This window comes from Silurus aristotelis (genome assembly GCF_946808225.1).
Source record: "Silurus aristotelis genome assembly, chromosome: 1".
Classification (NCBI taxonomy): domain Eukaryota; kingdom Metazoa; phylum Chordata; class Actinopteri; order Siluriformes; family Siluridae; genus Silurus; species Silurus aristotelis.
In genome coordinates this window covers 18,619,890-18,634,125 of record NC_139574.1, presented here as the reverse complement: position 1 = coordinate 18,634,125, position 14,236 = coordinate 18,619,890, and the positions used below count along the sequence as shown (strand labels likewise).

Sequence of the window (14,236 nt, the reverse complement as noted above, 5' to 3'; positions counted from 1 at the left end):
CTCATCTATGCAGAATTGTTGGTATTCAGCCACATTGGAGGGTTGTCGAGCATGAACGGCATTTCTAAGGTCTTGCCACAGCATCTCAATAGGATTCAGGTCAGGATTTTGACTAGGCCACTCCAAAGTCTTCCATTTGTCACAGCAAGTCTTCCAGGTCCTGAAGCAGCAAAACAGCCCCAGACCATCACACTACCACCACCATATTTTACTGTTGGTATGATGATCTTTTTCTGAAATGCGGTGTTACTTTTACGCCAGACGTAATGGGACACACACCTTCCAAACAGTTCAACTTTTGTCTCATCAGTCCACAGAGTATTTTTGGGGATCATCAAGATGTTTTCTGGCAAAACTAAGACGCGATTAGCTTGATGATCTAAAACATTAATGTGTGACAAACATGCAGAAAAATAAGAAATCAGGACTTCAAATCAACACTTTTTCACACCACTGTACACATGAACATATATGAGAAGATATATAAGAGCAGGATGTGTGTAAGGCACAAAATGTGTAGAGAATGTTGGATATAACAATTTACAATATGGCATAGCAGAGATATACATATAGATAGATAGATAGATAGATAGATAGATAGATAGATAGATAGATAGATAGATAGATAGATAGATAGATAGATAGATAGATAGATAGATAGATAGATAGATAGATAGATAGATAGATATTAGGATAATTTAGGATATACAATAAATTATATGCAGGATAAATAAATAGAATGATTGAAAAGAATAATGCTATTATATACAGAATAAATGTTCAGAATGATTTAGAATGTACAGCGTGGAGCAGAACTGCATTACGATTACTAGCAGTAAAATCAGTAAAGCATCAGTGAGTCATTAGTGTTCTAGCAGTGTAGTGTGGAGTTCAGTAGCAGATCAATGACAAAAAATTTTATCTTTTTTTAAATATTTAATTTAATTTGTCTTAAAATGGCATCATAATACAAGTTTAGGTTAACAATGAGTAATACGCTTGATAAGAATAACAACATTTACACAAAAATTACATTAGCAGTTTTTACCCAGGCAGGACAGGCTACACACATTTCTCATTAGCCACTGAATAATGATAGTAGTTTGCTAAAACAGAGTTTTACCCATAAATTTCACTAGATGATAAAACACTTTGTTACTGTACTTAAGTAGAGTACAGTAGTAGTAGAGTAGTTTTTCTGGTATCAGTACTTTACTTTTATTTTTCAGACAACTTTTTACTTTTACCCATTACATATTTTACACACATAGCTGTACTTTCTACTTTTTACATTTTAAAACCAGGCTCATTACTTTAGTTTTCATCTATTTGGTGACATTATCAATATGTTTCCTCTTATTCTGCACCGTTTTCGGCCCATCAACCTACCATTGGTGTATCGTTTTCTGGGACCACATACGTAGTCTAGTTTATAAAGCTAACAACGAGCAATGAAAAAGGCAAGAAGAAGTCTGGGGATAACGTGGGTGAGACATTCATTAGATAGCCAAATTATAAATTATTTTGTATTAAGATATGATGCGAGGTCCAGTTACCAGCGTGACACTAAAACAGGTAGTAATAATGGAATTCTTAAATACAAGTCAGAACCCAAACTTCTTTACCTTTAGTGAAAAAGTGCAGTCAGTATTTCAACTCTTTTAAAAGACGAGTATCTGTACTTCTACACGAGTGAAGGATGTGTGTACTTTTGCCATCTCTGGTTATCTACTGGTAGAAATGGAAATGAGTTGTGAAATATCCAGGATATCCTTACGCTTACAGCATCACAACGGCTGTTTATTAAAAAAAAAGAAAATTGGTTCAGTTTGTTTTAGAGCAGGAAGCATTGCGATTGAATAGCAACAATAGTGTCAAAGAGTTCATTCCATTAGCTTACCACCTGATTTGAGAATGGTATGTATTCCAGGGAAAATCGTATGGCAACTGCCTTATTCACTTAATATTTGCCCATCGATAAATGATAAGTGAACACATACTGCAATCCCCAATGGAATGATTGCTTATAATACATTTTATGTACAAGGCCTCCAATACCCCATTTAACCCATCTCTCTCGCTCTCTCTCTCTCTCTCTCTCTCTCTCTCTCTCTCTCTCTCTCTCGCTCTCCGACACACTCACACGCACAGCAGGTTTCTCTTCTACCTATTGAGGCACATGAAAGCCTGGTTTTGCTCACCATCCTAATAAACACAGAGCACAGAGTTGTGTGAGTGCACATGGTGCAAACAAGCACCCACATGTTTTTATTTAATTACACAGTTAGATTTGCACAATATTTCCTGTCAATAGCCCCTCCATAGTCTTCACAGTGGGGTCTATGCCAGCAAAAAAAAAAACACATTCTTTAGATAATTGTGTTTAGAAGACCAGAGGCACTGCTGAACAGCCCAGGAAACAAAAGCAAAACTGTATTATCTGCTAAATGAATATAGTTATTAATATAATGTAGGAGATTGTGCTTGTAAGGCTATAAATGGACAGATGAAGCTCTCAGCATGATCCAGTGCACGCTCTCTCTCTCTCTCTCTCTCTCTCTCTCTCTCTCTCTCTCTCTCTCTCTCTCTCTCTCTCTCTCTCGTTACCCGCCCCCATAATCAAATTAGGCTTATCCAGGCACAGGGAGGATGCTGGCTGTGCATGGACACACACTAGACTACACCCTCCAACTGCTGTATTGTTTTCCTAGAAAAGGATGTTGTGGGAGGTGTCTAAGTACATGGAACTGTACCACTAAATATTTTCCTTGTCATTTTTATTCAGTTTTAATTTATTTCTATACAATGCCAATGTCTTTTTGATACTGTACTCATAGTCAAACTGCACATACTTTTATAAAGTATAAATGCATAAGCACTGGCCAAATACTCTAATATCATAGCTTAAAATAGCATTTATCTATAATCATTAGCTACTTGGTGGTTATGTAATTCCCATGCAACACAGACCATACTCAGGAGCCCTAAGGTCTGAACACAATGAACCAACAGGAAGTGGGAATATCCGTTTAATGCCAGGTTAAATCACACATTTTATTATGTGACTCATGGAGTGAGCTCTTTAAAATTTTTATATTAAGTGATTTATTTCAGAAATATAAGCACATTTTCTTTTGTCTTACTATCAGACTGGTAAAACTATAAAACACATGAAGTACAATTAACAAACCGTAATGTTTAAAAGCAACCAAATGAACAAAGTCTTTAAAGTGTCCTTTAGGCTTCTGTAGGAGTGATAATGTGATGAACTTCTACATCCCAAAATATGTAAAGCCTTATTTTTTTTTATAAAATTATACAGAAAATGTAAAAACGAATGGTTATTGAATCCTAGCACATAATTAACAGTAAAAGCTGTAAACAGCATGTCCAGATTGTCAGTATTGCAGTTTTGCATTTGAATAACATAAAAGCGCCATCTAGCGGACAAAACATTCACTTTAAATCACAATGGACTTCAATGTCTCTCAATTATAGGACTTTATTATATTAGTATTATTAACATGCAAGGCTTATGTATTTCTTGCTGGTGGAAAACAATGACTGGCTCACGTTTATGATCTGTTTTATTTTGCTTTTTTCTTTCTTTATTATTATTGTTATTATTATTACTTTTAAACTTTAGCCTACTGTACATATAATACATAAACCAAGCTAAATTTACATGTAGAATACTTGTTAAGTATTTTACCAAAAACAAAAAAAAAAAACCTCTAATCAGCACAAAACAAAACACAAATAGAAACAATTAGAAACATCTTTTTTTCATCTTTTTTCATGCATCTATATACAATTTTAACTGCTATTCGTTCATGTAAGGAAGTGATGTCTTTGGTATTTTTCGCTTAGCTAACATGCTAAAGCTTTCAGATTTCTGAAAAAAACAACAACAACATGATGCTTGGATTGCAGCAGTGAAGACAGGAGGCTTATACAGACTAATAACTCGAGAATATATACTGTTATCTAAAACCAACAACACATGATGAATTAGATTAATATAAATTAGAATTAGATTAGATTAGACTCATTAGCCGGCATTGTATTGCACGCTCTTGTTTATTCGTGACCATACACAGGGCTCAGATGGAGCATTTCACACACACTGTTCCACAACAAGGATCACATTAATTCATTATTTATGCAAAAAATTATGATCGAACACAACAATCAATTTTGTAACGTGTGTTCATGGGTTCTTGGTTTTGTTCTGCTGATCGCTTTATAACTGCAGTCCAGACCCCGACAAGTTGCTCGGGAGATTACAACACTCTGATGTTTATTGAACATCAGGAGGTGTAACCCGTACATAAGACACAGCGGATTAAACAGTGCATCTCATCTCATCTCTTTCTCTCTCTGCACTCTCACAACTCCCGCATGGACTGCTCTTTCCTGCGATTCCAAATCACCGTTCTCACGCTATTATCTCCAGATCTTATTTAAAGTTGTAGTATGTCATTTATAACCTTACATTTTACTTCCTACCATTTACCAGAATTCATTTAGCAATGTGATTTATTATTATCATAGACATACAGAATTACCCGGCCATGTGATCGCAATTAGCACTAATAACCTCCGCGGTTACCATAGCAACGACCCAACCAGAGGACGTTTTTAAACCGCGTGTGACACCCCAACCCTCATACAACACAAGCTCAACATCATCCGCATTGTAGGACCAAATATTTTAGATTTTTCTGCTTAATTAAGGAAGTAATTGTAGGCATTGAGACTGCAATAAGTCTTTACCGCTACTCTCGTGTGGACACACAAGGTCTTAACCAGATTTTAATACACATTTGGATTTAGTACTTCAGGCACATGTTTAATGTTCTGAGTGAAAATGTGTAGTCTCAATATCTGATTTAAAAAGTCCGCTAATTTCACTGTATCAGCTCTTATCTGTTCTGTTTTAGCTAAACTTAGAAAGTATGTTAGTGTTTTTATTTAATTAATTTATTAATTAATTTATTTTTTGACCGCTCCATGCTGTCAAAACCGGAAACCGGAAATACTTCAGGACCAGACATGCGTATCATCACATAAATAAATAAATAAATAAATAAATAAATACATAAATAAATGTAAACGCAAAATTAGTTGAAAGTTTATACTTTTATTTGTTTGTTTGTTTTTAAGTTCACTATAAGGTCTTGTTATATCGTTCCCAGAAAGAAAGAACCAAATGAGAACCAAACGCTTTTGGGCTTTTTGTTATTCAATTAAATAAAATGGGTGAATTTTTTTTTTATATATAAAACAAATCTGCCTTAAAAGTTACATGCCAAATCAAGACAGAAAAAAACAATCCGTGACGTTTAGTTTAAGTAAATTTTGGACCGAGGTGTAAATATAATCCCAGGAATGATATGAGTTTTGTTCACATACCGCAACACACAGAGAAGGACTTCATATGTCAAAGGCTGTACCGGAAGTTTATTGTGACTGCCGATCTTTAAACACTGTGAATAGGCATTAGCTGCTAAGAGCGGTCTGTCCGTATGTTTAGAGATTAGCGCATGCATGGCTGGGTTTTCTCTGATTACAGTGCTCGTGCTGGATCAGTTTGCACGAGAGAGTGATCTGCCTATGAAGCGGCGCCCAGGATCTGTACACAGATTTTATTTCATATACATATATTTGCTCAGGTAAGATACTGGCAAACCGTGCCCCATTCTGTTTGTTATATAGATTGCAGTTGAGTAGTGCTGCAGTGTTATGTAATCACAACAACCTCGTGTTCGCGTGCTGGCGGACTGACAGTGCACCTGACTGCTCATGCTGACCTGCGCGCGAGATAAGAGAGCGTATATCTGTAAGATATTTACTGTTTAACGCCCTACATAAAAAGTAGGAACAAGTTGGAGAGTGTCGTGAGCTTTAAGTAAAGTTATGACGATGAGTTGAGCACTAGCCAGTGTGTGGGGGGGGCTCATGCTGAAAAAGCACCTGACGACGTCACAGAAATAAGTTTGAATATCGGTTAAATCGCAGGTGTTGTTTGTATGTGAAGACGTGCAGCCTCTACATATCATATCTGTGAACCTGTGCTGTTTTCTTTTCAGGTTTTCATCCCTAACATGAAGTACATTTTGGTCACCGGTGGAGTTATATCAGGAATCGGGAAAGGCATTATTGCTAGCAGTGTGGGAGCAATCCTCAAATCCTGTGGCCTCCACGTCACCGCCATCAAGATCGATCCCTACATTAACATTGATGCAGGCACATTTTCTCCCTACGAGCACGGTGGGTTTACCTGCATGCAGTCCAGTTGTGTTGCATTACCTTGTATTCTGCTGTTCAGCGTCACACACACACTGTTGTTGTCTTTCAGGTGAAGTGTTTGTGCTGGATGATGGGGGTGAAGTTGATCTAGATTTAGGAAACTATGAACGCTTTTTGGATATCCGGCTAACCAAAGACAACAACTTGACAACCGGGAAGATTTATCAGTCAGTTATAACGAAAGAGAGGAGAGGAGATTATCTTGGCAAAACTGTGCAAGGTGTGTCACACGTCACATCTTTTTTTTTTTCCCTGTTTGCTGACAACAACAACAACCTTTTTTTTGTTGTTCTGGTTTACGCCTGGCGAGTTTGGAGCACTAGTTTGATCTCATGAGTATTTGGAGATTTTCTGCCGCATTTAATCATACACTGTTAGAAATGCGTTTATTAGAGGGACAGCGTATGGAGGACGTTTTAGAGACAAGATGAGGAAGGCGAGATTGAGATGGTTTGGACATGTGCAGAGGAGGGCCATGGGGAATATCAGTAGGAGAATGCTGAAGATGGAGCTCCCAGGGAGGAGGTTTATGGATGTGGTGGGGGAAGACATGCAGGTAGTTAAGTTGAAAGAGGACAGAGGGGTATGGAGACGGATGATCCGCTGTGGCGACACCTAATGGGAGAAGAAGAAAGAAGAAGACTTAATCATTGCAGTTAAGGAAGTAATAACCTGCTGTCATAGGAAAAAAAATCATGGTGGTGTAGGGTTGTTTTTTTCTCAATATCAGCATGCCCTAAAGTATTTAGTTTTTCTTATACCACACATTTTCCCATCATTGACCCTTTCAAAGGTATTAATGAACAACACATTGTGCTTTTTTACTGTTTCTAGTTGCAGGTAATGTTGCGGAATGACATTGAGCCGTTGACTTTACCACATGTTTTCATTTAACTCCGAAATAAAATTGCACACTGGCTTCCCCTTTACCAGCTTCTCTCTTAAAGTTATAATACAAAATAATTCATAGATATTAAGACAAGAATAATAAAATAAATGATAGTTATCAAGACAAATGTCCAAATGGAACATACAAAATTGTCCATCCTAAATGAAAACTGACTACGCTATCAGCCGTAACTCCTTTTATACATGTGAAATAAATGTCTCCTTATGGAAACCTTCACCAAATTCAATTTATTTCATAACTTATAAAAGAAATAGCATTTTCTTTTCTGAAAAAACACAGACAGATATTCTAAACGCCGATGTATTGATTGTGGAGTGTGCACCATTATAATGCAGCTTGAATGAACTGATAGTATAGACATGATATATATGGTTGAACCCTATATAGACCCTATATAAAGTTTAACATTTTGCGCAACATATTTATATATTTATATTCTGCATTTTGACAGCGTTTTTCTCAGTGTTGCTTTCAGCAATTTCCAAATAAATAATCTGACAGTCAAAAGAGTTTAACATTGAGGTGCCTGAGCTGAGACTTCAGTACAAATCACAAGCAATGAAGTTAATGGATATAGAGGATTTCTAAAAATGTTGGAGGTTTATGGTGATTTGATCCATGCTGTTTCTCCCAGTGGTACCACACATCACCGATGCCATTCAGGAATGGGTTATGTGGCAAGCCAAAGTGTCAGTGGATGATGACGGGGTCGAGCCACAAGTCTGTGTAATAGAGGTGCATTTTTTTTGCCATTTTTGACGCAATTCACAGTGTTGATAGGTCACCCACGTGTTGTTGACCTTGAACAGCTATTTACTTGTATGTCACAGTTGGGAGGTACCGTGGGAGACATTGAAAGCATGCCTTTCATAGAAGCATTCAGGCAGTTTCAGTTTAAGGTGAAACGAGAGAACTTCTGCAACATTCATGTCAGTCTGGTTCCTCAGGTAAGAGACAACCCACTTTACAGTTATGTCATTTATTTACCTGCACGCTTCACAGCATTTCCTACACTAACCTATTTTGCTTACTGATGTTTGAAGGAAACTGATGTTGTGGCTTTAATAATAATAATGACAGTAATAATAAAAATAATGGTCTGTTCTCAGCCCAGTACTACAGGAGAGCAGAAGACTAAGCCTACACAAAACAGTGTGCGAGAGCTCCGTGGTTTGGGCCTTTCACCTGACCTGGTCAGTCAAATTCCCTTACCTATTTTTTTTTTTATGCACAAATCCCACATTTGCATATATGAATATGCAAGTGGCTGCTTTCCATTATTGTGGGGGGTCTATCCATCCATCCATCCATCCATCCATCCATCCATCCTGTGGGACATTTATAAATATCAGTAATGTTATAACACATAAACAGTAGTTCCTATATACAGTAAATAATCTAAATAGACTAAATAAATAGCATCCACTGAAACCATTATTAAACTGAACACAGTCAATATGGTGTAATTTCAGCAAATTTCCTTATGCAGAGATTAGACTCTGGACTGCTAATTATGAGGATAAAACTAACAAAAGTTTTCTGAGCGTTTTAAACAATCTTGCACAGTTCTTCTGGAAACTTTATCTGATGGTCACATATGCAAAACCCAGGAGTACTCTACTCGAGTCTCCATACCCCTCTGTCCTCTACATCTGCCTCTTTCAAACCAACTACTCACATGTCTTCCCTCACCACATCCATAAACCTCCTCCTTGGCCTTACTTTTTTCCTCCTTCCTAGTGGCTCAATTCTCAGTATTCTTCTACCGATATACCCCATGTCCCATCACAGGTCTCACCACAGTCCTATAAACTTTCCCTTTCACTTCTATCACAAATCACTCCTGCCACTCTTCTCCACCCACTCCATCCTGCCTGCATTCTTTTCTTCACTTCTCTAACACACTCTTCATTACTTTGCACTGTTGACCCCTGGTACCTGACCTCCTCCACCTTCACCACCTCTTTTCCCTGCAACTGCACCACTCCACTGCCCTCCCTCTCATTCACACACATGTACTCTGTCCTACTGACTATCATTCGACTTCTCTCCAGCACGTACCTGGAGAGTCCCTACTCTCACCACAAATCATGTCAAATCCGCAAACATCAGAGTCCATGGAGACTCCTATCTGACATCGTCCGTCAACCTGTCCATCACCACTGCAAACAAGAAAGGGCTCAGAGCCGATCCTTGCTGCAATCCAACCTCCACCTTGAACCAGTCTGTCGTTCCTACTGCACACTTCACCATTGTCACACTGTCCTCATACATGTCTTGCACCTTCACATACTTCTCTGCCACACCAAACTTCCTCATACAGTACCATCACTCCTCTCTCAGCACCCTGTTGTATGCTTTCTATAATCCACAAACACACAATGCAACTCCTCCTGACCTTCTCGATACTTCTCCATCAACATTCTCAAAGCAAATATTGCATCCGTAGTGCTCTTTCTCAGCATGAAACCATACTGTTGCTCACAGATGGTCACCTCTTCCCTCAACCTAAATAAGATAACTATAATAGTATAGTATAAGGGCATCTGCCAAATGCTGCAAATTTAAACGCAAACATTACGTCAAAATGGCTTATACGTCTTAATACAAAACCAGAGCAAAATTTTTGCCACTGTCTTATAATCTAACTTTTTCTTTTTTGACAATGTGTCTGTTTCTTTAGATCGTTTGCCGGTGTGCTAACCCTTTGGACACTGCAGTGAAAGAGAAGATCTCAATGTTCTGTCATGTAGAGCCAGAGCAGGTAGCTTCACCTGACTCCAACTGAGAAATATTGCTATTGAGAGATCAGTTTTGTCTATTTTAATGAATCAGATCTGTTTAGAAAATTCTAAATGTGCCTAATGTACTTTATTATTTTTTGTAGGTCATCTGTATACATGATGTGTTTTCAGTCTACAGAGTTCCACTGCTCATGGAGAATCAGGGAATGGTAGGGTTTTTTTGCAATCGCCTGAATCTCCCCATTGAGACAAAACCCCACAGGATGCTCACCAAATGGAAAGAAATGTCAGATAGGTCAGGATCTTTGTTTTTTCCTTACATTTACATTTAACATACAAACAAATGCTTCATGAATGTTTTGACTATTTCCTGTGTATTCTGTTTAGACTGGTGTGTTTTTCTTGACAGAACTGACCGCCTTTTGGAAAGCACATCGATTGCGTTAGTCGGAAAGTACACCAAATTTGCAGACTCCTACGCATCAGTGATTAAAGCACTGGAACATTCTGCCCTTGCAATCAACTACAAGCTTGAGGTGAAAGTAAGCCATGCTCTTGATTCATGACTTCACTTATGAGTAACTGATGCTCATCAGTGCTGTTAAAGATATTTCATTTAGTTTTATTTGGCTTTCAAGCTCGTGTCCCTGAGAAGATTCATTTATATTAATATATTTACTTTATTACTTCCAGTAGACTTCAGAAATCTTTTTCTGTCTTAGTACATAGACTCTGCATATCTGGAGCAGAGCACAGAGCAGGATGACCCAGTGAAGTATCACGAAGCCTGGCAGAAGCTCTGCAGTGCTGAGTGAGCCCAGTTTCACCTAACACATGGCTATACACCCTGCTGTCTCTGTGAAAACGCAATGATTTGTAGAACTGCTCTAGCTGTGGCACAGGGGTAGCCAAGCTTATCCAGAAAGAGCCAGTGTGAAAGCAGGTTTCCATTCCAACTAAGCAGAAGTTACTCAAAGCCAAAAGTAACTAATAAAACAGGTGACACTAGGTGTGGCTCCTGCTGTGAATGGGTGAAGTGATTAAGAAAAGTGATGTGTATTGTAAATTATATTTCACAGATTAATTAAATGCCACTGCACTTTTTACAGCTTCTTTTCAGCTGGTTTTTTTTCTCAACCACAAAATCATTCATTTGTGACAGTAAAAAAAATAAAAAATTATAATAATAAATATTACAATATTGGTTTTAATTCTGTGTTGGAAAAAAAAATGCTATTCTTTTGTTATGTGCTTCAAATGAGGCCTACTTGTAGACTGTTTAATATCTAATGTTTGGCTTACGGCTGTTTATTTAATCTTCCAGTGGTGTTTTGGTGCCAGGAGGCTTTGGTGTCCGAGGCACTGAGGGAAAGATTAATGCTATTAACTGGGCAAGGAAACATAAAAAGCCCTTTTTAGGTAAACCGACAGTTCATACTTACTTTAGTATGTCTTTTATTCTAAAGCTTAAATATATCACTGCATATGATTTTTTAACTGTGTTTTGCAGGTGTTTGTCTGGGCATGCAGCTTGCTGTGTGCGAATTTGCTCGCAATGTGCTAGGCTGGAAAGGCAAGTTGTGTTTCCAAACCAGTTTTTTGTTTATCTTACCAGTGCTTATATTTATCAGATATTGTCTTTGTACAGATGCCAACTCAACTGAATTTGATCCTGACACAACGCACCCTGTAGTAAGCAAACATTGTTTCCACATTGTTGGTTATTTTGAAAAATAGTTATACTTTTATTATGGATAAAACAAAGGTGTTAAGATAATAATTAGTATATCGACAACGCTTCTCTGAAGAATCCCTGATGCATATATTAATGCAGGTGATTGAAATGCCAGAACATAATCCTGGACAAATGGGTGGCACTATGAGGTTGGGGAAAAGGCGAACCATCTTCAAAAGCACCTCAAGTATTCTCAGTATGTTATGATTTGTGATGAAGTATTGAATAATTCATGCTGTTTTTAGAGAGTACATATCACTAAAATGATGATTGAACAAAATTCAATGATGCTGCTTGAAATGAATTTCCCATCTTTGGACTTTCCAGGGAAATTGTATGGAGATGCTGAGTATGTCGATGAACGTCACAGACATCGTTTTGAGGTATGTAGAATTTACATATATACAATGTGAACCATTTTATGTGCTTGGGCTTGGGCAGTCTTTTATTTGTATACATTTGTTCTCTGATGTGCTTCCTCCAGGTGAACCCGGAGCTAAAGCACTGCTTGGAAGAAAAAGGCCTCCGCTTTGTTGGCCAGGATCAGGAGGGCGAGCGCATGGAAATTATTGAAATAGAAGGTTGGTGAAGATACAGTAGTTACAATATCCTCTGTAAGGTGGAAGTTCTGGAATACAGCTTCCTCTTTTGTCTTGGCAGATCATACTTACTTTGTAGGGGTGCAGTTCCATCCAGAGTTCACCTCTCGCCCCTTTAAGCCTTCACCTCCTTACTTTGGTCTGCTTTTAGCAGCTGCAGGGAAACTACAGAGCTATCTGCTCAAAGGGTGCAGACTTTCACCACGGTAAACCCAGCACACTCACATCTTATATTTCATTTACTCAGGTTTTTACTGAAACCATCTCATATCTTATAATCACTGCTTTTGTCCCTGTATGCATGCAGTGCTTAGAAATAGAAAGGTGGAAATGTGTATCCATTTTATCAGCCCATTAGTTGTAATGAACGAAAAGACATGTAAACTGATGTTCAGAATGTGAACAATTTTCTGAAAAACTTTTTTCTCGTCTTTTTTTCCCCTCTTGTCTCAGGGACGTATACAGTGACCACAGTGGCAGTAGTTCTCCAGATTTGGAGCTCTCTGAACTTAGATTCCCACCAAGTACATAGGGATCTGCTTACACACAATGGACATGGACAAAGGAAATTTAAAAGCATCATAGCTTATTATACTTTATTACTTTTACAGACTGTACTTTTGATCATTTTGTATGAGAGCAGAAGAGACCTATTGACTTTGAAACGCAAGGTGTTAATGCTTTAAGTAATCAGTGCAGCAGAACACAGAATTAATAAACTCCTACACATTTAAATGTCTATTTTAATGTTTGGGGGTTATAATAGGGGGTTGAAATATTTATACATGTATAAGAATATATATATTTGCATATGTGGAAAGATATCCTAGTCACTTGTGGATAATACACAGTACATCTTTAAATAAACAATACAAACGATTGTCCTAACCCCATTCACAGCTTTATGCTGTATTACGCATTAATGTAGTGCATAGCCCTATACAATTCTGTGCTGCTTTTGAAATACTAGTAAATGTACAAGAAAAATATCTACATAGTATTAAAAGCACATGCCTGCAGACATACATTGTCTCTATGAGGTATAAAGGTACTGATATTTATTATGGATTAAACTTTTATTTTTAATATGTAAGATTCTGAAACATACAGCAATGTAGCAGATCCTGTGTTGGTCGCAAAACTATTTTTCATATCTTGAAAATTGTCACTTATTTATTTAATTTGGTGTTCTTTAAACTCTCCATGTATTGGTTGCTGCAGTGTTAATAAACCTCTGAAATGCAGTACTGCCTGCATAAAGTTTGTTGTGTTTTGCAGAGCTTGTAATAGTAGGCATTGTCACAAAGCAACTGTACGGAAATCTGGATGTATATTTAGAAGAAATCGGATTTAAAAGGGGAACCTGTCCTCTACTGGGTGATACCACATAATGACTTTACTATAAAACATAACTGTATACAATGGTTTAATTGTAAAGCTGTGTGTTGTATTGTTTCTGTAAGTCACAGGAAAAAGCTCTATGACCTCAGAAATGATGAAAGTATAGTGAATAGACATTTAGGTGGCACCCAGATGAGGATGGGTCTCAGTCGGAGTCTGGTTCCTCTAAAGATTTCTTACTCATACCATCTCGGAGTTTCTCCTTGACACTGTAACCACTGGCTTGCTCATTTTGTATACATGTGAGGATAATATATACATTTGTAATAATTTCTTTATTTAAAGCTGCTTTGGGATAATGTCCATTGTTAAAAGTGCTGAACACAGAATCCAGAAAAAAAAAAATCTGTTTTCCAGGAGTGCACATTTTGACTAAAATTAAAATATGCTTCCAAGGAATCGTGTGATGCATGATGATTATATACATGGATTATGTACAAGAATAGTTCTTCTGTATCACCCAGAAGTCACCACTAGCTTTCTCGTTAGGGATAAAAGTATATATTCTAAAAAAAATAAAATAAATAAATAATCT

The 14,236-nt window shown here is 37.4% G+C and overlaps 1 protein-coding gene across 2 annotated transcripts; it reads left to right on the top strand.

Annotated features, from left to right (window-relative positions):
* The first annotated feature begins 5,498 nt into the window (after nt 1-5,498).
* Nucleotides 5,499-13,544, top strand: ctps1b (CTP synthase 1b). 2 transcript variants are annotated; one of them, XM_083546571.1, is made up of 18 exons: nt 5,499-5,675; nt 6,093-6,273; nt 6,362-6,532; nt 7,857-7,957; nt 8,053-8,169; nt 8,332-8,415; nt 9,906-9,986; nt 10,110-10,261; nt 10,376-10,508; nt 10,689-10,777; nt 11,291-11,385; nt 11,477-11,539; nt 11,615-11,658; nt 11,801-11,897; nt 12,029-12,084; nt 12,186-12,282; nt 12,362-12,506; nt 12,754-13,544. In XM_083546571.1, the coding sequence occupies exons 2-18, from the start codon at nt 6,108-6,110 to the stop codon at nt 12,830-12,832; spliced, it is 1,770 nt and encodes a 589-aa protein (XP_083402697.1). In that variant the 5' UTR covers nt 5,499-5,675; nt 6,093-6,107; the 3' UTR covers nt 12,833-13,544. The 2 variants fall into 2 exon arrangements, with proteins under 2 accessions (XP_083402697.1, XP_083402698.1); XM_083546572.1 differs by lacking the exon at nt 5,499-5,675 and adding an exon at nt 5,734-5,842.
* Nucleotides 13,545-14,236: the final 692 nt, after the last annotated feature.